The sequence below is a fragment of the Protomyctophum bolini genome, assembly GCF_963924005.1.
Source record: "Protomyctophum bolini genome assembly, chromosome: 8".
Lineage (NCBI taxonomy): Eukaryota > Metazoa > Chordata > Actinopteri > Myctophiformes > Myctophidae > Protomyctophum > Protomyctophum bolini.
The window spans coordinates 27274204-27298520 of record NC_137869.1 but is presented as its reverse complement, the minus strand read 5'-3'; the positions used below and the strand labels follow the sequence as shown (position 1 = coordinate 27298520).

The 24317-nt window shown below is 45.3% G+C and overlaps 1 protein-coding gene across 3 annotated transcripts in view; it reads left to right on the top strand.

Moving 5' to 3' along the window:
• sema6bb (sema domain, transmembrane domain (TM), and cytoplasmic domain, (semaphorin) 6Bb) overlaps positions 1-24317 on the top strand; it is a 176738-nt gene that overhangs the window by 53588 nt on the left and 98833 nt on the right. For all 3 annotated transcript variants that reach the window (XM_080770842.1, XM_080770841.1, XM_080770843.1), the window contains 2 exons: positions 16180-16306; positions 17488-17602. In XM_080770842.1, the coding sequence (XP_080626968.1) occupies positions 16198-16306; positions 17488-17602 (224 nt within the window). In that variant the 5' untranslated portion in view covers positions 16180-16197. The remainder of the gene's footprint in view (positions 1-16179; positions 16307-17487; positions 17603-24317) is intronic.

Sequence of the window (24317 nt, the reverse complement as noted above, 5' to 3'; positions counted from 1 at the left end):
AGAATAGTTCCACTGTAAGGCCTGCTGAAGTCTCTCTCTGTCTCTCCTGGTGTGTTGCATTTCCTTTGACCATCCCTGATCTACAGTAGCATCAGATCGCAATTGCGGATATCATGCCGATTGTGCTACAGCTACTTTATACGTTCTGTTTCGTCGCGTACATTAGTTTGGGCTTCCTTTTCATAAGAAGACAGTTCACCTTCAGCAGCTTGACCATGAGACTTATAGCGCAGCTGTCTGGTTAATAAGAGGTATAACGTTGTGTTTGTAGCTTCATGTCTCCACAGATACATTTCTTTCTTCACATTCCTCATCATTGAATTAACTCGACAAGCCAGAGCGAGTGGTCCGTCGAGCTTCCAGGCGAAATGGCTTTCCTTGATTCGATCCAGCTCCACGCACAGGATATGCCAGGTAGTTAAATGACATCGTCGAATAACCCGGCGACTGTGGACCTGAACTAGGCTGCTGGAGCCCCCTCATCATGCAAATGAGAGCGCTTGTTACTGGGTGAGTGAGCACAGAGAGGCCCATTGAGATGTTATCTCTAAAGTGTGTCATGTGAGGTATATGGAGGGAGGGGATGGAAGCTCCGAGGAGTGAAGCAGAGAAAGGAGTCTGTCAACCAGAACGCGTGTCTTTCTTTTGATTGTCTGCCAGGGTCATTCGGGTCAAGGAAGTGACATCTCTTTCAATGCGTCTCTGCGCCTCACGTCATTGTTTATTAGTGCTCGAGTGGTGCTTTTGTGCATGCATGCCACACATGTACAGTAGGTTTGCGTGAAGCTACTTGAATGGGCATGCACATCCTGTCTTCCTCTTGCCTTTATATCCTCACTGTAAATTACAGTTGTTTTTTTGTTGTTTTTTGTCATCAAATGTTTTTTATTTAAGACAAAATAGCTCAATCAAACATGTTAACAGTAACCACATTACAGTTGTTGCTCTTACAGTTGTAACTATTCACCCTTACTGATGCTCATTATAAAATGGCATCATTTCCCTGTACTCACTCAGGCTGTGTACAGTTCAGAAACCTACCTGCTATAGAGCGTCACAGTCGCGCCCCCTTTCAGAACGAGTGGCCCAGGAAATGATTCTCCATTAATTTTCTCCATAGGCTTTTCAAAAAGTATTTATATGAAGGCGGTTATACGGCGCGGACAAATTAGCCAACTCGGATCGTGACAAATCATGACAACAAACACAATATTTTGTGCCGATAAAATAATTTGAAAGAAGAAAATAAAGGCAGGATGCAACACTATTTGTTTTGTTTTTCTTCTTACTAATTATTTGATCGGCCCAAAACATTGTAATTATTGTCATGATTTGTCACGATCCCAGTTGGCTTTGTCCGCGGCGTAACCGTCTTTAAATAAATACTTTTTGAAAAGCCTATGGAGAAAATGAATGGAGAATCATTTCCTGGGCCACTCGTTCTGAAAGGGGACCGCTGAGCCACGGCCCAGACCAGCATGTACTTTTTTAATTAGTCTTATGTGTTTTAAATCTTACCAACGATGATGTCATTGGTAGGCATGTTTCTGAATTGTCCATGCCTCACGGCTCACCTCTGAGCTGCATGGTGCAGCCGTCTTATAATGAGCATTAACTGGACTTATTACAGTACTGTCTATGAAGATATGGTTGAAAATCAAACAGTGATTGTCTCCACCGTCCGTCCTTCTGTTACCAGCTAATTTCCGGCACCGTTAACCCTGTCGATGCCAAATTTTGCACACACACTCCCTGGATGCCAACAATGGACCTCTGCTCCAAATTTTAGTCATGTGTTCAAGACGGATCTGTTCGATATTTCATATTCCATCCTAACATTGGCTTTCAAAGTTTGCAGGATTGGCCCGCTTTGAACTAAAATCATGAACGCAGCGTGAAATTTACGTGAAATCTTTCACAGACTTTCCTACTAGGCTGAGGAATATATCCCACCCTTTTCACATTGGCCTGTTATAGCGCCACCAACAAGTGGATTTTTGCAAAACACATTTTTGGAACAAAATGCCTCAAATCATCCAATTGCCATCCAAGGCGTAAGAAGAAATGGCACCCTTTTCACATTGGCCTGTTATAGCGCCCCCAGGAGGCCACAACCTGACCTGGTGGAGACCTGTGCCCCGAGGGGCACTTTATCATACTGTACTTTGTCATGCATCGACCATGTCACGTGCCAAAAATAGACAATCTACACTACAGCATGATGCAGTTAGTGTTCCTTCCTTCTGTTCACACACACACACACACACACACACACACACACACACACACACACACACACACACACACACACACACACACACACACACACACACACATTACTGGCACTGCATCTGTGTTCGGGTAGCCATCTCCTTAGCAACAGGCTCTCTAAACACAACCTACTTTTCTTTCATCTCTTCTCTCTTCACATGCCACCATGCTTCAAGTCACCCCCCCCCCCCTGCAGTGTCCTCATCTACGAACCTGTCAGCGCTCAGGGCCGACTGGCAACGCCTCTGTTCTGTAACACGTTTCTCTGAAACGCGTCCAGCATCCCATAGCCGCCCACCTACATCTACTCACCATAATCCCATCTGCATAAGTATGGGTGTGAAGAGAACCTCTAGGACTTGAGGAGGAGTTGAGAGGAGAGGAGGAGGCTGGCCAGGGAACGGGGAAGAAAAGTGGGATATCCAAAACGGATAAAGCTATTATCAAACTTTAAAACAGGGAGGCAAATGAAAGACAAGGTGGTGAGCGGTGTTAGAAACTACCGAAATGAGAGAGATGTAATTTGAGTCAGAGGAGTGGAATTTAGGCGAAAATGAGGGAGTGAGAGAGAGACATGCAGACAGAGGCAGAAGCTGAATTCCAACACTCAATTTTCTGCTCACTCAGACTCACTCACTCCAGCATGGTGGTGTTCCGGTGAAATGGATGACCTGACGAAATACTCAGACTTTATTTACGGGGGCCAGTTTCGAATTACAACGGTCCGTATAGGTGCCCTTTGAGAGCGGTTTTGAAGGGGTCAAGGGATTCACATGTCTTAATTGCTGTTGTTTGGTGGCATAGGAGCTATAAATTAATTTAGTCCCTTGTTTGAGCTGAATCTAGGTTGCACATGGTTTGTTGAACATTAAGGAAGTATTTAGACAGGTACATGGGTATCTTGGTGGTATGTGAATCTTGTGGACCAGACCCATTGCAAGGTGCGGTCTGTCGTCAACCCTAAGCCATTCCAGCCTGTCAAAATGGGCAGGGGTGAGGTGGGTTCGGGGAGTGAGGCCAGGCCAAGTAGTTGCCTGACCAGTTTGTTTTGGGAAGTCTGGAGCCTTGTTTTAAGTGACTTTGAGGTGCTGTGGTCCCCAGAGGTTCATGCATAGTCGAAGAAACCTTGTAAACGGTTTCCTGTTAGGGTCTTCAAGGTGTTTTTGTTGACCAGTAAAGAGATCCTGTACAGGAATCTTGTTCTTTGGTTGACTTTTTTAGTTAGGCCATGTATTTAAAGACCTCCACCATTTAAGTTTATTCGAAGTTCACAAGATGATCACATATTTTGGCAGGTCACCAATTTCACCGTAACACTGTCATGCTGGAGGACAGATGATGGAGGAAGCGAGGAGGCAGAAACTTGAGTATTAAAATTTGGCTTAGAGATAGATAGAGAGGCAGAGAGACACAGAGAGAGAGAGACAGAGATGTGTGGCTGAGCTGGCGGGCTGCTCTGCTGATTTACATGCCTCTCAGACCTTGAGGAATCAAACCTGCCATGAAGCCAGGCCTGAGAGTTATGACTGTGTTTGTGTGTGCGTGCGTGCATGTGTGTGTGTGTGTGTGTGTGTGTGTGTGCGTGTCATGTACCTCTGTGAACATTCCTGCTCACATGTGCAGTCACTTACCTTTGTTCTCAGCTCCATTGTGTACATCATTGTCAATTAAAGATACATCCTTGATTGACGCCTCAGCCTTCGTGGGTGGTTATATTGATGTGTGCGTGCACAGCATGCGAGTGTCTGTGTGCGTGCGCATGTGCGTGTGGTGTGTGTGTGTGTGTGTGTGTGTGTGTGTGTGTGTGTGTGTGTGTGTGTGTGTGTGGTGTCACTCAAAGCCAGAGAGAGAGATAACCGTGTAAAACGAAGCAGGAGTGAGGCAGAAGTGCGGCATGTGAATTCCTATTGAAATAGATAGAGATGGAATGTATCTGAATAAATTGGACGAGCAGGTGGGTGATTTGAGGAGAGAGGGATGATAAAGTGGTCGATGAGGTGGAGAGAGAATGAGAGGAGAGTGAGAGAAACCTTGTATCTCCATATTTCAACTTTTTGTGTTATTGTAATAGCTTTTGCGATTTATTAGCAAAAGTGAAGAAAAAGTGTGGTTTGGTTATATGGGTATACTGTATATTGAATCAAAGAAAAGAGTTTAATGAACATAGCTAGGGACCTAGTGACTAAATAATGGGATCCATGGATCTAAACTACATCCATGGTTCTTTTTTTTAATCCATTTTCAGAAAAGTATGAGGATAATATATTTTATTTATAGTGCTCTTTTTCCCGTTTTTCCAAGTGCTACAGGGATAAAATAAAAATAGAAAAGAACATTACCAAATGGCAACAATATAAGACCCTTCTTAAAAAGTAAAAACTAATTAAGGCATAGAATAATTAGACCTAAGGGGGAAAAGACTAAAGAAAAGCTTTGTTAACCACTTAAACCACGTGTTGTGAGCTTGTCTTTCAGCTATTTCCAGCTAAAGCCTTCCCCACAGTAACAGAAAACAGAAGATACACTAGCATAGAGCCCTGAGAGACTGAGTCAACCATACTGTATATGGGGTTTAAGTGGTTAAAAAGCTTTTGCTTATACTATAGTTGTTCGTTCCACATACACGGTTTCCAACTGACAGCGACGCAATGGATGCAGTGAGGGGGGAGGAACAGGAGTCGAGAGCAGATGGACAAAATGATGTGATGAATAAATATGTGGGCCTGAGACACTGAGGAAATGCAACGCAGACTGCTCTCCGTCTCTCTCTCTCTCTGTCTCTCTCTCTGTCTCTGTCTCTCTCTCTCTCTCTCTCTCTCTCTCTCTCTCTCTCTGTGTCTCTGTCTCTCTCTCTCTCTCTCTCTCTCTCTCTCTCTCTCTCTCTCTCTCTCTCTCTGTGTCTCTGTCTGTGTCTCTCTCTCTCTCTCTCTCTCTCTCTCTCTCTCTCTCTCTGTGTCTCTGTCTGTGTGTCTCTCTCTCTCTCTCTCTCTCTCTCTCTCTCTCTCTCTCTCTCTCTCTCTCTCTCTCTCTCTCTCTCTCTCTGAGTGTGGACGACTGTGGAATGTGGTTGAGGCTTCAGGACCTTCATGGTGGCGTGTAGACAGACCTTGTGTCTAAGTCCTGAGCATAAAGAATACAACTGTGTCTTTGTTTTGCCTGACTAAAAGGCAATTCCTTCAATATTTTTACATTAGGTCGGACAGAGAGAGAGAGAGAGAGAGTGAAAGAAAGAGAGAAGAAAGGACAAGCCATGGCATTTGATTTTAACTAGCAGACCAGACACCGTATCCAGGACCACAGCCTGGAAGAGACATTCCTTACCAAGGTGCTAAAGTGCCAATGTCTTAAGGATGCTATTATACTACTGTGTGTGTGCGTGTGTGAGAGAGAGAACTTACAATTCAATTCAAAGGAGTTTTATTTGCATGATAAAATATGTTTACATTGCCAAAGCAAGTGTGTCAAAGTATAATAAATACAGTTAAAAATGGGGAAAGTATATACAGTTGGAGGGCATACAGCATTGCGTAAACAGAGCTATCTCACATTGTGTCATTATACAGGGTATAAAGCTTTTTGGAAACGAGTAGCAGCAATCTTTTGCAGTCACTTTGGGACAAATGGCAGCGTTTTCTCTTTAGACTATTTAAATAGTATACAAAAAAGCCTCAGATGTGTTTAAAGGTATAGCAGCTCTGTTTACATAAGCAGTAGGTGTAGTGGTCTATACTTGGTACAGTTATTAGTCCTTAGGATGGTTGTAATCCATTGGCTAACCTTCTTTTATCACAACAGTTCAATGTTGCTGCCGTGCTCTGTGTATCTGTCTGGAGTCTGGACTGAGACCATTTCTTTTAGATACTGTTCACAGCAGGACTGTTTACACAGCAGGACACTCGCCAAGGTGATTTCCTCGGGAAATTATTCATGCCATCTCAGAGGACCGGGAAACAGCTTTGTTTTTTGTTTTTTACAACAACCATTATTGGACCACCTCCCCCCTTCCCCATGGGGCGAACAATTCTGCATGCATAAGTGGTTCTTACAGCTACGTTGCCAACAGCGTTGTACTGTTATTAACACACACACACACACACACACACACACACACAGACACACACACACACACACACACACACACATAAGGAGTGCTCATTTTCTTCGGGTTCACCTGTCACGTACGTTTCTGTCCCTATCGGTACGTAACTCCGACGGCACTGAGTCGACTGAAGGTGACTTCGCAGCACTCGGCACGGTGACTCGCTCGCCTAAGCTCGCTTGGCGGTGCCTTCTCGTGGCTCAATTAAGTCAATTTGACTGGTTATCCAATCGTACTACGACATATATAGTCAAGTGTGTTATTGTGTGCATCTTGATGTTGGAGGCATGCTTCTGTGTGACGAAGACAGAGCAAGGAAGAGCAAGAAAACACCATTCGCATACTGACTTGACGTGAGGACCACCTGGTAATGTTTGTTTAAAGTGCTGTAAACAAAGTCCATAGACTTGGCTGCCACATGACGTCACGTTTAGTGCTCTAAATAAACATTAAAAGTCCATAGACTTGGCTGCCATATGACGTAATTCCGAAAGCCAAACGTTGGAGAGGTTAGCGCCCCTCAACAATGTATAGTATACAGACCCTCGTCCACCACCCCCTCTTCCCTCTATCCCTCTCTCCTCCTGACAGCCACCTCTCTGCTCAGAAACCAATTGAAGAAACAACTTGGCTCGACAGCTCAAACCGCCTTCTTGCAAACCCTGTTAGCCCCTTCTTCTCTATTCCCTCTTTCTCTCTCCGTCCAGAAAACAAAAGTCACTTTTTTGTGGTCATTACAATAAATCCCTCCTCTGCTGCTCCTGATTCATGGGCGACGAGGGCAAATGGTGTCTGCAGGGAACAAGTTGAGCTATAGGGTTACCCTCTTGTGTATTTATGCAAGATAATGCATAGCCTTGAGGGAATTTTAGGGGAATAATCACATCAGGAGGGGCCTCTGTCACGCAGCAAAGCCCTCTCAGTGCCATTAGGGCAGGTTTTTGTTTCTATTATTTATAACCACGTTGGAGAAGATGGCCTTGTGTGTGTCGTTGTTACTCTCCCCTGTTCTAGACCCCTGTCTGTCTTCTTGTAGTGTTTTATTTTTTTTAACAACAGTGTAGCACGGTTATTCATGGTTCGTTGCCGTGTGATTTATGACTCCTGTCGCTGAACCCTGGCCTGCTAATGATGGCTGTGAACTGGTTATAGGGGCAAAGGGTCACGGCTATATCTTTGCTGTTGTGATGTGGCTCCATGTTCCTCCCTCTCTCCCTCTCTCCCTCCCTCCCACGTGCCTCTCTGTCTGGCTGAGTCCAAAATCACTCACTCCTTTACTACTCCCTACTCCATATATGGGGGGTTGTCTGTAGGGGACTATATACTGTACTGTATACATAGTGAGCTCATCTGAGAAATTAACCACTTAACCACTTAAACCCTATACTTAGTTGACTGGATTCCCAAAGGCTAAACTACCATCCTGTTAAATGTCTTTGTCTAAGAGAGACCGCATGCTCGCATGATTATTTTGTGCTGAATGTTATGATAGGGTAGGCAGAATAGGGATGATAGGGTTCATGTGGTAAAAAAAATAAAACTTTTCCCTCTGTACACCAAATATCTTGGCATTGTGTGCTAGTAGGCTACAGTAGAACTGCCATTTTAGCCGAATGTTCCTATATTAACATATCCCAGTCAGAATAGGGATGCTAGGGTTCATGTGGTTAATACGCTAATACGTCACAGTTAATACGTTATTATTACTGTCATACAATGCCATATCAATGTCAGCATTTTTTAATGATATACTGTAGTGTAGATGATATGATGATATAGGATTTGCTGTAGTGACCATTGGTTCTAGCCTACTTTTCACGGTGCACTGTGGTATTGAAAGAGGTATTGCACTAGAAATGTTGGACACAGTGCCTCTCTCACATGACCTCTGTGGCTCCCGAAGGGAGGGATGCAGAGCTGGAGATGTAAGGAGTAGGAGTATGAGGAGACCTTGCAGCTGAGTGGAATATGAGATTATGGCGGTCTCTCTCTCAACATGTCAACCCAGCGTCTCCTCCCAGGAATGGAGACTCATAATTAACCTGTGGAATCATCCAGATATCATGTCAGACAACCATTGGCTTCTCACTCCTCCTCTTATCCTCTCTCAGCATCTTGTCTGTTGTAATTTTGAGGACTTTTGCAGAGGTTAATGACAGCAACACAGGTCTTGGGAGAGCTCCAGTAATGTTCCATTTCCATGATCCTCCAGTCATCAACCATATAAGCTGTTACAGGTATTACATTGCGGCGCTGTCATATGCTGCTCTGTAGTTCACCTACATCTCGCCAGTAATGGGAGCTCTACTTGCCGCCGTGAGAAATACTCCCAAGATGATCTTATTCCGCTGATAACCTTCAAGTTCCCTGAAAATGATATATCCATTAGACACAGAGCCATCCCACAGTGCGAAAGTGATAATCGATGTCTGAGGCTGAGAGATGATGTTCATTTCTTACACAGATTTAATAAAAGATTAATTGGGTTGAAGCCGGGTTTGCTGTGCTTTCCATGGAACATCTAATTCCCAGTATATAAATCTGTGCTGTTTTTAAGTGCATGGGAAATTCGGTATCCCATGTGAAAAGGTCTCTCATTGCAACACCCACCCTCTCTGCCCCCACTCTCTCTCGCTCTCTCTCTCTCTCTCTCTCTCTCGCTCTCTCTCTCTCTCTCTCTCTCTCTCTCTCTCTCTCTCTCTCTCTCTCTCTCTCTCTCTCTCTCTCTCTCTCTCTCTCTCACAGTTAAATTAAATTAAATTCAATAGGCCTTATTGGCATGACATTTGACATGTGTTGCCAAGGCACAGTTGCGATTATGAAAGCCCCGTTTCTCTCTCTGTGGATGTTTGGAATGTTGTCGAGGCGTCGGTATCGCACAGTGACGTGTAAACAGACATGTCAGAAGAGGTCCCGAGCAACAGAACGAAATCATTACTCCCTTTTCCCTTTCACTCATGAAGTAAAAGGGAATTCCTACAACCTTTTTTACATCAGAGAGAGAGAAGAAACCGTGGTTTGGCTTAGATTTTAACTGGCAGACACAGTATCCAGGGGATGGATATACAGTAATACAGTATGACTGTGTGTGTGTGTGTGTGTGTGTGTGTGTGTGTGTGTGTGTGTGTGTGTGTGTGTGTGTGTGTGTGTGTGTGTGTGTGTGTGTGTGTGTGTGTGTGTGTGTGTGTGTGTGTGTGTGTGTGTGCGCGTGCGTGCGTGCGTGTGCGTGAAAGAGAGAGAGAGAGACGCACGTGCACGTACACTATGTACTGCATGTGTAAGACTTGAGGGCTAGTCTAAATGGGTCAGTGAAACAGATTTAAGGTGGCCAGTCTCCCACTCTTGGCTCACTCCTCTTCCGCTCTCTCTGGCTTTCTCTCTCTCTTTCTCACTCTTTGGAAGCATTCCATACATTCCTTGGCTTCACTCTCCACATACCCAGTGTGACTCTGTCCCGCTCTGTTTAAATGCTTCAGTTGTCTCTCTCCCACCTCCCCGGCTCCCTGGTTCCCTTCAATCCCCGTAGTGCATTCTTGTTCTTTTGGTTTTTTTCTATCCTCCCCTTGCTCTCTTTCTTTCCTCTATAACATAATTTTTTTCATTCCATCATTCCTTTCCATCACTGCATTAAATCCTCCATTCCGCTCATATAATGTTTTATCATCTTTCTCTCATTTCCTCTCTCGTTCCTGCCGGGTGCAGTCAGTGTCTCCCGTTATTGCTCGACAGCAATCTGCGCAGAACCATCGCCCGCCATTGATTCCACACATCCCATAAAGCAGGGCTCGCTTTTCTTCTCTCTCTTATTATGACAATTAGGGCTGCTCTCCGGGAGATCCACCGCATGTCTCTTAGTCCACATAAAGAAAATGGAGCAATCATAAAACCCTCTTCTCAAATACCCTTTTCCCATAGACTGGTGCTGTGTTATGGGCTCACGTATACTGTACCCGAAGTGATTCAAGGCTTCTAAATGTCAGATTCGAGATATGACTCAGGGGTGTGCCATTGTTAGTGGAAATTAGCTATTTTTCAAAAGGTTAGTAAAACTGTTTCAAAGAATATTTGAAAAATGTTCTCTTCTGGCACAAAGATGGGGGTCCGCAGCCAAATATATATATATCAATTTGGGGGTCCTTGGCACAAAAACGTGTGTGTGAACTACTGATTTAGAAGGCATTAAGTAGAATCGGCCTCAGGTTATTGGTTTTTAGAGTATCGAGAGTGCACTCATGGCTCCGTCTGGAATCTAATGATAGACATTGCAACATATGGTCTGTGCACTAATCAATCGCCCACTGGGGCACTCCGCGAAGCCTCAGACTTTTTAACAGTTTGAGCAGACTGTACGTGTCTCTCTCTCTCTTAGCGGTCAGTGGAGCACCAAACCCTCCAGGATCTTGTTGATTCTCCTCCTTAAGATTTGATGGATGAGAGTAGCTCAACGAGACAAAAGAGTTGATCTCATTTTCCACACAGGCCTGTCTAAAGGTACAAACATTTACCACTTGCACGGAACGCAGTGGCATTACACAACCACGGCCCACAAACGTAAACACTGGCACAAGATTGATTTAGGAAAATATTTAAAAACCAAGTGCAGGCCTAGAACGTACGTAATCAAGTAACAATCTGTGCAACCATTAATCGCGGCACGGAATTTCAATGAGCCGTGCGCCAGTGTTCCATGTCCGGTATTATACCTCTCACGACACGCACAAATGCATGTCGAGAGGAAGTTACTGTTGCTTTTCACTGTGGAAAAGAATTACAGTCCATTTCTGCACCAACAACGATAAAAGGGATTTGCGTGGAAAAGTTGGACATTTATTCCTCCTCTGTAGGGATTTGTTCTTTTTACAGTAGGGTCACCAACATGAAGAGGAAAGGCTATTGCTACTGTAGCTTGAGTGCCATAGACGTTCTACCAATACTCATACCTCTGCATAATACTTCAAAATCCTTCGTTTAATAATTTAATCCCAAATAGCCCGTCCGGCACAGTGGCCCCATTAAAGCTGCTCTATTTCATTACAATCTTTTCTCTTTATCTAGGACATGCATAATCTTTCAACCGCTAGTCCAATGTTTTTTCTTTCTGCGTGCGTGCGTGCGTGCGTGCAAGTACAGTATCTTACTTGTGTGTAAGAAGAAGCACTTTCACAATCACACATCACACAGGAAGGGCTGACAGAGAGGGAGAGAGAGAAGGGGGAGGAGTGAGAAAAACCAAAAAAGAAAGGATGAAAGCAAAAGATACAGAGACTGGAAAGGGGGGGCTCATAGAGAGAGAGAGAGAGAGAGAGAGAGAGAGAGAGAGAGCCATAGTAACCATAACGAGCGATAAAGACATTAGGAATTTCAGAGCATATTAAACTATCCATTTGCATGCTAAGCATACAGCCTGCAGCAGGACGGGGTCATTCCCTTTTTTGTGGCGGTCGTTGATTCAACATGGCGAGAATTCCACACAATCCTCCTTTCATCACCACCCAGCCCTTCTCTTCTCTTCTCTCCACATCTTAATTAGTGTCTTAAGACGACGCGCCACGTCATCGATCGTCCGAGGCAATTTGCCACCGAGAGGCCCATTTAGACTCTGTCGAAAAGGTTGTGTTGTACAACAAATGCGATCCGTTTTCCAACTAGGGAAAAAGTGTTTTATTTAATGACAGTGACGTTCGAACAAAGCAACAGGGCCATATGCTTACCGAGTTGGTTGGGGTTACTCCCCAACCCTCCCACCACACATGATGGAGATGATTTCACCAGCTAAATAACCTCTTAATGACTTTGCTTAGGAAATTACCTGCCTAAACACTCATGATAAAATCAATCTGGCGCTGTGGAAATTGACAAATGAGCAGTTCTGTGTAAACATCGCCAGGGTGGACGTAGCACGGATATGACTGCTGCTCTGGTAATCAACAACACTGAAGGTAGTTTGGCATTGATTGGACATTAATGCAGATGCAGTGAATATCGTCTCTGTCGGGTGGAAACCTCATTTTGTCCATTTGATTCAAATTCAAAAATAGCAAAAGTAGCAGATAAGCTAAAAACGTGTTTAGAGCTTGTAGATCTGCTACTTTTGATGCTTTTGTGTGACACCGTAGCATGAACAAGTAGGACGTTAATTCACGAAAAAACTATAAAACGTAAAATATGGAGATAAGAGGTTTCTGTCAACAACGATACGAAACATAATCTAATCACGGATGGATATTTGACAGCATTTTTCTGTCTAGTCCACTGTAGTGTCCTCAATGGCATCACTCTGAATAGAGTATTGTGGACACAGCCCCTGCCATTACCATTACTGAGTAATGGTAATGGAAGGGGCTGTGTCCACAAAGGTGTTTTCTTTCCCTTGAGTACATGCTTTCAATGGGAGCGTCTGCAAAAAAAGAAAGAAAAGAAAGAAAACAGCAGCTTGATGTGGCGCTGAGCATCTACTTTGCAGGTGTATTTTGATTGATTGAGTGAATACTTTATTAGTCAAAGATGTTTGACTAATAACAAAAAAATGTCCTAATATTTTCAACATCTATTTCCAAATCTGGCTGCTTGGAAGCATCTTTAGGAGAGTGCCTTGAATTTTCAGCTGGGACAAAATGCTTAGGTGGACACATGCCGGGCGAAAAGGCTTATCTCTCCCGTGCATACATTATGTTTATCAGAGACATTATGTGCAACGCTGCTACTCAGTATTAGGCTGCATACAATGAAAGTAGTTAAAGTCACCTTTAATATGACATTAGTGACATTCATTGCCATTATGATACAGAAGTGTAGACCCTCTAGTGCGCACATTATGATAAACAGCAAATGGCAGTATATAACACTGTACTGTTGTCAGTGATAACATTATACTGGCACCATACGTCAAGCCTTGTTCACCGAATGGTCTACAATGTAGCCATTTGTCATCATTATAGGGACACTTTGGCTTGGAAACAGTAGTGCATAATATACACACTAAGATGTGCATGTGCGCGTGTGCAACCACACACACACACACACACACACACACACACACACACACACACACAGTCTGCTCTCTTCACTTTTGTATCTACTTATTCCACTGGCACTGTCCCATGAAATCCTATAGCCCTCGGTTTCTAATTATGCTAATCGAATGCCTACTGCCTGACATTTATTCATACATTATTAATAGCAGAAACAATATAATCTCTGGTTGGTTATACTGACTTCTTGACTTCTCATCTTCTTTCTCAGTCTCTCTCTCTCTCTCTCTCTCTCTCTCTCTGTCTCTCTGCTCCCCCACCATTCATCTCATTATTCTTCTCTCATCTCTCGCTCCATCTTCCTCGGCCCCCTGACCTCCTTTCTTCCCTCTCCTCGCCACCTCCTGTAAATGTGCGGTTTGGGTGTCAAGCAGTTACTCTGACGTCAACGAGGGGGGGAATTTGAGAAATGTCCCATAAAGATAATGTGTCCTGATAAGGCCGTGTGCCCATCATGGCTCCATTAAACAGATGGGGCTTCACAATAGCTGTAGAAACGGCACTTACTTCAGGGAGAGAGAGAGAATGGGATATAACAAGAGACAGAGAGAAAGATGTATGTGCATAGTGTGAGACACAAACAGAGCCTGAGGAACACACTCCAGTTAAAGACTCACTATGTAACTCTTTCCAATGAATAAAATGTCATTTTGTCAAATTTGTATGGTAGAGCAGTGGTTCTTAACCTGTGGGTCGGAACCACCCCATGATTTAGGGGGTCCCCAGCCCCAGATGACAGTAAAGTGATTTTGGGGGGTCCCCAGACCCAGATGATGGTAAAGTGATTTTGGGGGGTCCCCAGACCCAGATGATGGTAAAGTGATTTTGGGGGGTCCCCAGACCCAGATGATGGTAATGTGATTTTGGGGGGCCCCAGATCCAGATGGCGGTAATGTGATTTTGGGGGGTCCCCAGCCCCAGATGGAGGTAATGTGATTTTGGGGGGTCCCCAGCCCCAGATGGAGGTAATGTGATTTTGGGGGGTCCCCAGCCCCAGATGACAGTAATGTGATTTTGGGGGGTCCCCAGTCCCAGATGGCGGTAATGTGATTTTGGGGGGTCCCCAGCCCCAGATGACAGTAAAGTGATTTAGGGGGGGTCCCCAGCCCCAGATGACAGTAAAGGGACAATTTATGGACTCTTGAGACCTTTTTAATACCTTTAATGCCATTACTGCATCAAAAGAAATCAACAAACTATAGGCAACTATAAAAAACTGGTCAAACATTGGCAAAATTGTCAAATAATATGGCTCGCATATACTGTACCCGAAGTGATTCAAGGCTTCTAAATGTCACTTTCGAGATATGACTCAGGGGTGTGCCATTGTTAGTGGAAATTAGTTATTTTTCAAAAGGTTGATCTACAAGCTCAAAGCGTGTGAGCTTGTAGATCTGCTATTTTCACAATATTTATCTGTGGGAAGTCTGGGAACTAAATACATATTATGAAAAGTGCTTGGATGGGGGGTCCCCAGTTCAAATTAAATGATATAACTTGGTTGTATTTTGTCTCCCTGTTCTTCTATTGGGACATTTATGGGGTCAAAGGTCATGTCTCACCTAGACACAGGATCTAACACGAACTTTGACCTGACGATCAAGATTCAATTCGTCCCCTGAGCAAGCAGGCCGGCTCTATTAGCTCAATGGAAAAAAAATGTCAGCACTTGCAGGAAAACCAGGTTCAAATCCGGGGTAGAAGAGGAAAGTTACATAGTGCAGCTTTAAATTTGACTGTGTAAATGCGGTGGTGTTCAGTGGATACTGACAGAGCATGGGAGTGTGTGGCATTTGCATTGTGCCATGCAGTGCATCCGTAACCACAAGGAAATTGCTGCCTTCTTTTATTTTGCATGACGAAATCCAACATTGGGTATTCAAATATGACAAGTTGCAATTGCACACGGGTTACAAAACCACCGCTACGGTGATTAATTTCTGTTTGCAGTGGAAAAGATTGAAGGGACATGCCCCACTTGCTTTTTGAAGAAAATTACCCTATACTGCATTCACTATTAATTCAAAGGGGAATAAAGGCAGAGGGTTGACGACGAGTGCTTATAAATTATGTTTGTCATATTTCTGGAGGATATAAATTATACCTCCACGCTTGGCTGTTAGCGGGAGAAGCAACGGATAATCACTGGTGAGGCGAAGTTGAGAAGAAGTGCTCGGTGATTGGTTACACTCCGAAAAACACCCATCACAGCTCGAGCATTTAGCGTAGCAATCTGTCTGGCATGTGCACTGTCAGTTCTTATGGGTGAAGTCAATAGCAATTCCCTGTGCTTTTTCCAAAACGCTGCTGTTATTTCCTAGATGGATTGAATGGCCTCTGACTTCATTTGCGTATCGTTTGTATTTTCCAGGAGCATCACATCCACCATTGCTCCTCCGCGCTGAAAAATATACCTGTGGTTTAGCAGCACACAGACTGCTATGTCAAACATCTCGTTCTTCCACCTACACCTAAGAATAACCCACAGAGCCCCTGTGTGTGTGTGTGTGTGTGTGTGTGTGTGTGTGTGTGTGTGTGTGTGTGTGTGTGTGTGTGTGTGTGTGTGTGTGTGTGTGTGTGTGTGTGTGTGTGTGAGTGTGTGTGTGTGTGTGTGTGTGTGTGTGTGTGTGTGAGAGTGTGTGTGTGTGCGTGCACAGGCGTGTTTATTTGTTTGTTTATTTGCTTGTCATTCTAGACCTAATCTAACTGAATGCGCTCACTCTCTCCTCTCCTTTCTGTTCCCCTTTTTTGTTTTTGTTTGTTTTTTCATCTCTGCAGAGCCTGCGTTCTGTTGCCATGGCGACCGGAGCCCCTCCCCCTTTCTTCCTGCTGTGCTGGTTGCTCCATTTGGCCAGTTGTTCGTTCCCTGAAGAGCCAGGGCCGCTCAACTTCATCCCCACTGAAGGTACTCTCTCTCTCCCCTCTATATGTTTCTCTCACTCCAAACTACAGTATATATCTAAATGATCACTCCCTCCCTCATACTCTCTCCTTCTTAGATTGTCTTTCTTTCGCTCACTCTTTCCCAGTCTCACTCTCTCTCTCTCTCTGTTTCTCTTTCTCAGTTTATTTATTTGTCTCTTTCTCTCAGTGTGGGTCTCTCTAGCAATCCGCTACAGGGTGTAATAATTGAGATATGAAGGTCATGCCGAGGGTGTTAGAATGGGGTCAGGGTGCCTTGGGGGTCTTTGCGTGGGATGCGGAGGTCAGACAGACCAAGGTCAGGGGTCACCAGGAGTCACGGCCAGGAATGAGCCTGGCTCGGGTCAGTGCTCTGACATTGGCCATGTTCCCACACACAGAGGCCAATGTGCTGTACACACACACACACACTCACACACACGCAGACGTACACGCACAACGCACACCACACACGCACGCACGCACTCAGACACTCAGACATTGAGTCTGCACATCAGCTTGGCAGGCTCCGGCGCAGCTAGCAGAACCTCGATTGATCACAAGCTCAATAATATTGACCAATGGCATCCCCAGCTGATTACGGACCCTTCTCAACATATCAGCAGGGTAGGCTGTGAGTGCACAGCTCTGCCAGGACACTGAGCTCTTAAGCAAACCGAGGCTTGGCTGGACACAGCGTGACTCTTCAAAGGCCTTCACTTTGCGTTGGATCATGGCAGGTATAGGGGGAGACGGAGCAGTCTGCAAGCTGCTCTGGGTGGGCAGATAAAGAGAGGAGGTAGTGGGGAAGGAAAGACGGGGGGATTGAGAAGAGTGAAGATGGAAGCAGGGGGATGAAGGCAGAAGGGGCATTACGGAGGAGGATAGAATCAGTGAAAGCAGGGAAGAAGTGGGGAAGAGGTTGCGGGGGAATGGAGGAATGACGGAAGGAGAAAGAAAGGAAAGAGGAGTCCCGAATATTATTTATTCTATTTAGTTTTATTCTACTTTGTATGCCACTCTCTCTCTGTATGTCTCTCTGTTCTCTCTGTTCTCTCCATCCATATCTCAGCCGGTTGACTGCCTCTCTAGTCTGCATGATGAAAGGAAGATGAAACTCTCACCCATTTGTATTCGTCCGTCTGTCTGTCTGTCTCTCTCTCTCTATCTCTCTCTCACTGGCAGTGGTCAGAAGGCACCCAGTGTTTCTGGGCCGACCTCATCGAACATGGCTGAGACAGGAACCCCTCCGCATTCAGAGAATCCTACAAGTCAATCGGACACTCTACATTGGGGCCAGGTAATATAAATCAAGGCAATAATGAACTGGGCACAACCATATCAATACAAATAGAATATGTCTGTTGTCTGGCTTATACCTATTTCCTATGTGATCGCTGCTCTCTCTCTCTCTCTCTCTCTCTGTCTCTCTCTCTCGCATGCATGCACGCACGCACGCACGCACGCACACTGTGTGTGTGTGTGTGTGTGTGTGTGTGTGTGTGTGTGTGTGTGTGTGTGTGTGTGTGTGTTTATATATATGAACATACACACAAGCCTGTTTCTTGAGTGTACAACCATTTCTGTCCTTAATGTGTGGAACTACATTAGTTGCCAGGCAACATTCTCCGCTGGCCTTGGGCCCTCTAGTCTGCAAGGAGCTGTGCGAACGTCCAGTGAATCATCACAGTGCATGGTGTACTGTAGGTACTAGCAATGCTACGTTATACATGATTTGAGCAAATGTCTCTGAGTATCAGCGCTGAGGACACTATACTGTAGCTCCCTAGAATAGATGGATAAATGTCTCTGAGTATCAGTGCTGAGGACACTATACTGTAGCTCCCTAGAATAGATGGATAAATGTCTCTGAGTATCAGTGCTGAGGACATTAGCTCCCTAGAATAGATGGATAAATGTCTCTGAGTATCAGCACTGAGGACATTAGCTCCGTAGAATAGATGGATAAATGTCTCTGAATATCAGCGCTGAGGACATTAGCTCCCTAGAATAGATGGATAAATGTCTCTGAATATCAGCGCTGTGGACATTAGCTCCCTAGAATAGATGGATAAAGGTGCCTTTATTGATCCCGCAGGGGGATTTCAGTCTCCCAGAGGCACCACAGCAGTTAAGAGTTACAGAATTGCAGGTACACTAGTATGGAAAGTACTGTCGTACAGAATTACTAAGGCAAGAAAAACAGTAAGAAGCACTGTAAATAATAATAATAATAATAATAAATTAATTAATTACAATCAGGGCAATGTAAAAGTTCGGTAGATTGGCTATAAAATATATTAAATTCAACACACGCGTTCCACCCCACCACAGGGAGTGCAGTGCCTGGTGTCGAGTCGGTCGGACCCACGGTTGTCCAGAACCGCCCCAAAGAGGCCTCTGCCCGGGCTCTGGACAGGAACCCCTGCCCAGGGTCCATATTTGGAGCTGGCCTGTTCTGACATCATTCTGACGTCAGCATATACTCCATTTTTGGGCATGCCTGACAAAGAACTTCATATATGGGCATAAAAGGGACACAGACATGCCCATATATTATGCCCATGTGGCCGTGCTGCACTGCGGCGACATGAACCTTGAACCTTGAGACATAATAACTGGGTGGGGCGTGCATTTCCAACTTGTATTGTTCCAAGTAGGTTAAAAGGTTTTTTTTAAATAGTAAGAAATTGCAAATTACTAAGGGGTGGCGCAAGATATAGCCTGCAGAGCTTCTAATCCAGTTGCATGGAAGGCTTTCTCAACAAAAAACATTTAATATCCAACACAAGTTTAAAGACTACATAATGATGTATATAGTGGTGCCCCTGCCTGAGGGGACCTTGGCCTGAGAAACATTGAAGACCCCTGACCCTCACCCAGTGCTCTGCGGTTGGCCTGGTGCTCTCTGTGTGGGAGGGAGTGCTGGTATACTGTCTGTACTGACCACAGATGGGCAGTAGGCAGGGTGGGCAGGAGGTCTCGGTTCAGCCTCGCCAGGGCTGCACTCCTGGGATACATTTTTGATCTTTGAGCGATGTTCAGAAAAATAAGGGATAAATGTTCTATATAAGGGGGGGATAATTCATGGCTACTCAAAATAGACTGGGCTATAACGCAAAACATGTAGCCAAACGAATTACTGTCCGCATGTGGGCTGAGGATTAGTGTAGCTCCAAACATGCTAGGAGCAGAGAGAAGTTCCACGTGCACATGTGGTGCTGGTTATTTGTCGTGACGGCAGTCTCACTGAATCTCCCTGAGTTAAAGGGGTTTCCAATAAGAGACCTCATATTGGTCCAGGAAATGACCAGGGCCGTGGCCCCTAGCTGCATGGGTCTAACCTCTCCACTGAGGCCGGCTAGTAAATATATCAAACCATGTCGTGTGGCTCCAGCCTTTTTGTCTGCAGTGAGCTGGTCCAAACACACAAACACACCCGCGCCGCGCGCACACACACACACACACACACACACACACACACACACACACACACACACACACACACACATACACACAGGCACGGAGGCACAGAGTAGGGCTTGATAATAAAACCCTGCCACCAGACAGCTACCACTAGTGCAGTTCGGTAGATTGGCTATAAAATATAACCAGAAGCATGAAACGGTCTGACAGAAAGCTCATTACAATTTATAGCCTCAGCTAGTTCTGGTGAATGGGGAAAGGTAAGCGGAATGTCGCGGCCAAACAGGCGATAACGACAATCTAGGCTGACAGTCGTGTAGAGAGAGGACATGATGGGAGTGGGAAGAGAGAGAGAGAGAGAGAGAGAGAGAGAGAGAGAATCCCAAAGAGGAGGCTTACTGTACTGAATGTACTGTATATTTCTTGATAGGTGTCGGCTAATAGTGCAGTTTGCGGTTTTCCTGCTAGAAACTGATCCGGGCGTGAAGAATGAGTCATGTGGTTGCAGAGAGTGTTTTTCTGATCTGTGTGTATGTGTATTTGTGTGTACGGCACCGTGCTGTGCACGTGTGCATGCTTGAGTGTGTGAGAACCGATGAGAATGATGAGAAAGAGAGATTGGGAGGGAGCGAGTGACTCAGAGACAGCCACCTACAGTAAAAGGCATATATAGTCTCTAGAGTAGTGGTGAGGAGGCAGGTGAGCTTAAATAAAAGCTCCGGCAGAGAGCCGGGCGCGATAAGACCCCTCGCTCATCCACAAATCCTGTCACCATTAGCATAGCTGCTCCGCAGACTGCAAGCACTGCTAAATCCATGCCGTGAGCACCTGGATGAGTACCGCTACCTCCATCCGTGTCTCTCCTTCGGTCTCCCTCTGTCGTTCCTTATCTCTCCCTGTCCCTATCGGTCTGCCCTTGTCTCTCCCGGTCCCTCTGTGCCCGTCCATCCCGGTAAAGGAAAGTCAAGTATGTACTTGACTCGTGGCCGTGTCGTCTAGATGAGCAGCTGTGAATATGGAGGACTCAGGCCCTCAGTGAAACCCGACGGGCTAATCCCTACAAACAGAAACCACTTGCAAAGTCTTTGCCCTTAGGAGAGACGACCGAAGCAAACTGTTGATTAATTGTTCCATTATTGTGATAATGCGTAAGAGGATTTCATCGTCTGTGTAAATCCTGTGTTAATTTAACTTGAGTGTACAAATGGGTAGTCTCGCAGTCACAAATGGATTTGCAAAGGAGTTACGTTTTATTTTTTTCGTTGTGCTGACTCGCTGACAGGCAGTGGTGGAAGATGTACTGTAGTCATATGTTTTACTTAAGTTAAAGTATCAATACTGCAATGTAGAAATACTCTGTTACATCGTCCCAGCTCAGTGGCCTTGTGGTTAGAGTGTCCGCCCTGAGACTGGGATGTCGGGGTTCAATCCCCATCCGGGTCATACCAAAGACTCTAAAAATGGGACCCAGTGCCTCCCTGTTTGACACTCAGCATCAAGTGTTGGATTGGGGGTAAAATACCTGCGACATACTAGCGTCATGTCCAGGGGGTGTACTTGTACATCAAGCTGCCTCACACTACAGAAACAGGAGATAGGCTTCTGCCCTATGGGCCTCATGGCTTGGCAAGGCTACTTACGTAAACGTCCGGAATAGAAAATGTACTTGAATAAAAGTACAAAAGTATTTTTTTATCAAAATGTACGTAAAGTTCAGAAAGTATTATGCAGAATGTCTTATGTTGTGTACGTTTTCAAATGTATAAAATGTATACAAATATTTTGAAATGTGGCACATTGTTATGTCATTGCTTGTAGACCGGCTATTTTCAATAGTTTAGTTGTAACTAAAGTTTTCAAATAATTGTAGTGGAGTAAAAGTAAAAGTACAGAAATGTGGAAATTGTACTCAAGTACAGTACTTAGTTACTTTACACTGTTGCCAGGTTGGACATTTTGCTCGGTGCGCAAGTCGTTGAGCTCAGGGGTCATGCGTCTCATGTGGTGGGGGTCACGGTGGGGTCAACTTTCTCCCGCCTGAGCACAGAGAGACAGTCAGTCGTAGCAAATGAGTCAGCGGTGTGAGAATACATTAGAGCACGGCTGGGTGTTCAGCCGTACACTGACTGGGAAACGCTCTAGCACACAGACGCTTCAGCAATTAAATAGAGACGCTGTCACACGCGCACGCACGCACGCACACACAACATTATACCGTTGCTGTCGAGCAGAAACCTCCTATCTATCTCCATATTTTAACTTTTTGTGTTTTTTCCCAAAGTTAACGCCCTACTGGATCATACTATAGCGTCACACAAAAGCATTAAAAGTAGCAGATCCAAAAGCTGGCTTGTAGATCTGCTACTTTTGCAACTTTTTAATTTGAATCCTGAAAAGTAACAGTTATGGACAGTATGAGGTTTCCAGAGACGATACTGTATGTGCATGAATGCACACACGTGCACGCCACGCACACATTCACGCATGCTCCGTCAGTCAGAAGAAGTGTCAGGGTTACAACGCGGCACAAATCCAGAGTGTTCATTGAACTCGGAGAGAATGTAAAGATGGACCCTCAACAGGTCTCGGAAGTGCAGATTGTCCTCTGGATTTTACTGTGTAATTGGCCCCGTTGCAAAGTGATTCATTTTCAGCCCATTTGTTGCAGCTCTCTCTCTGCACAGGCAAATTCTATGGGCTCGGCGAGGCTGCTCGCGTATACTGACGCTCTACAGCTACGAGACACACAGCTCTCCAACATAAAGGCCTAAATGCAGAGAATATACGGCATGCAGAACCTTGAAGGTTTTAGTGGGCTGCAGCTCGATAGCTGCTTGTGTTCTGAAACATCCAAATCACTACACAGTCACTTGAGTTGCCAAGTGGAGGAAATAATGATGATGAGGCTTTTCTTTGGAGTCTGGTACTGGCAAGGACTTGGAGGTGTGTGTGTGTGTGTGTGTGTGTGTGTGTGTGTGTGTGTGTGGTGTGTGTGTGTGTGTGTGTGTGTGTGTGTGTGTGTGTGTGTGTGTGTGTGTGTGTGTGTGTGTGTGTGCGTGCGTGCGTGCGTGCGTGCGTGCGTGCGTGCGTGTGTGCGTGAGTGCATGAGTCTGAGTGTATGTGTGTGCATCTCTGTGTGTTTTGCCATAGAGATTTCCAGGTTGTTTATGTGGCAGGATGTGCACAGAGCTCCTGACATACTGTATCGTAGCCCACATTTGGGACAGGTTTTAGACAAAAAGTGGTTGATTGGGGAAGCGCGTGTAATTGCGCACAACATATGTGCGTGCGTGCGTGCTCGCGCGTGTTTGTGCGTGCGTGCGTGCGTGCGTGCATGAGTGCGTGCGTGCGTGCGTGCATGAGTGCATGAGTCTGAGTGTATGTGTGTGCATCTCTGTGTGTTTTGCCATAGATATCTCCAGGTTGTTTATGTGGCAGGATGTGCACAGAGCAGGCAGCGCCGTGACAACGGTTCATAGCTCTTTGTGATGGCGACCGACCTCACACAACCCTGTCCTCCCAAAGACCTACAGTCACTTTAACAGAAAGGATTGTGGGTGTGTAATGTATGTGTGTCCATTTCTGTCCAACGCCGTCTCACTCACAAAAGGCATCTAAAAAAAGTCAGAATATGTTTTGGAGATAAAGCCAGAGACTGAGATGGTTTGTACAGAGGAAGGATTGTGAGTATATCGGTAGAAGGATGCTGAGGTTGAAACTGCCAGGCAGGAGGCCTAGAGGAAGACCCAAGAGAAGATGTATGTAGTTAAAGAGGACATGAAGTTATGGTGTGAGAGAAGAGGAGGCAGAGGACAGGGTGAGATGGAGGCAGATGATTCACTGTGGAAAAGCCGAAAGGAAAAGAAGACTTATAACATAGTATCTCTCTACATTGCGGTATTGATTGAGTACTTTCTCCAGCCAGTGGAGAACGAGAAGGATAGAGAGAGCATGAAAGGCAGACAACAAGCATCAATGATCTCCTGCCCTCCGCAGCAACAAGCAACAGGCAACACGGCTGTCTGCCAGCCACTCTTTAGCCAGAAGGCCTGTTGCCGTATTCATGAAGTTAATTCTGAGAGCAGACCCCTAGCCGCATGGACGGGATTACGACACACTCCTCCACTCTCCGGAACACTCCACTGTTTGGAGTTCCCTTGACCTGCAACCCGTTAAGTAGGGAAGCACTGAGCAAAGTGTGGTTGATTTCACTACACTCCCTGCGCTGGGAGGTTAACTAAGACTGGGGGGAATCTTCTGAACACACTGGTGGGGGGAACGGGAGCTCGAATTATTCAAAAGAGTAAAAAAGAAAAAGTCATCAGTGTTTATTTAACTCTGTTAATGCACAAATGGAACCAAATGAGGTTCCGTTTGATTCACTCCCGGAGTGGATGAAATAACATGGCAGGTTTGACTGTGTAGATAGCTGCAGGTTGTTTTGGCATCAATGCGGTTTCAGAAAACGTTGCACAAGCACACGCACGCTCGCGTGCCACACACACACACACACACACACACACACACACACACACACACACATACACACACACTAACACACATACATACACTAGTGGGTGCACAATTAT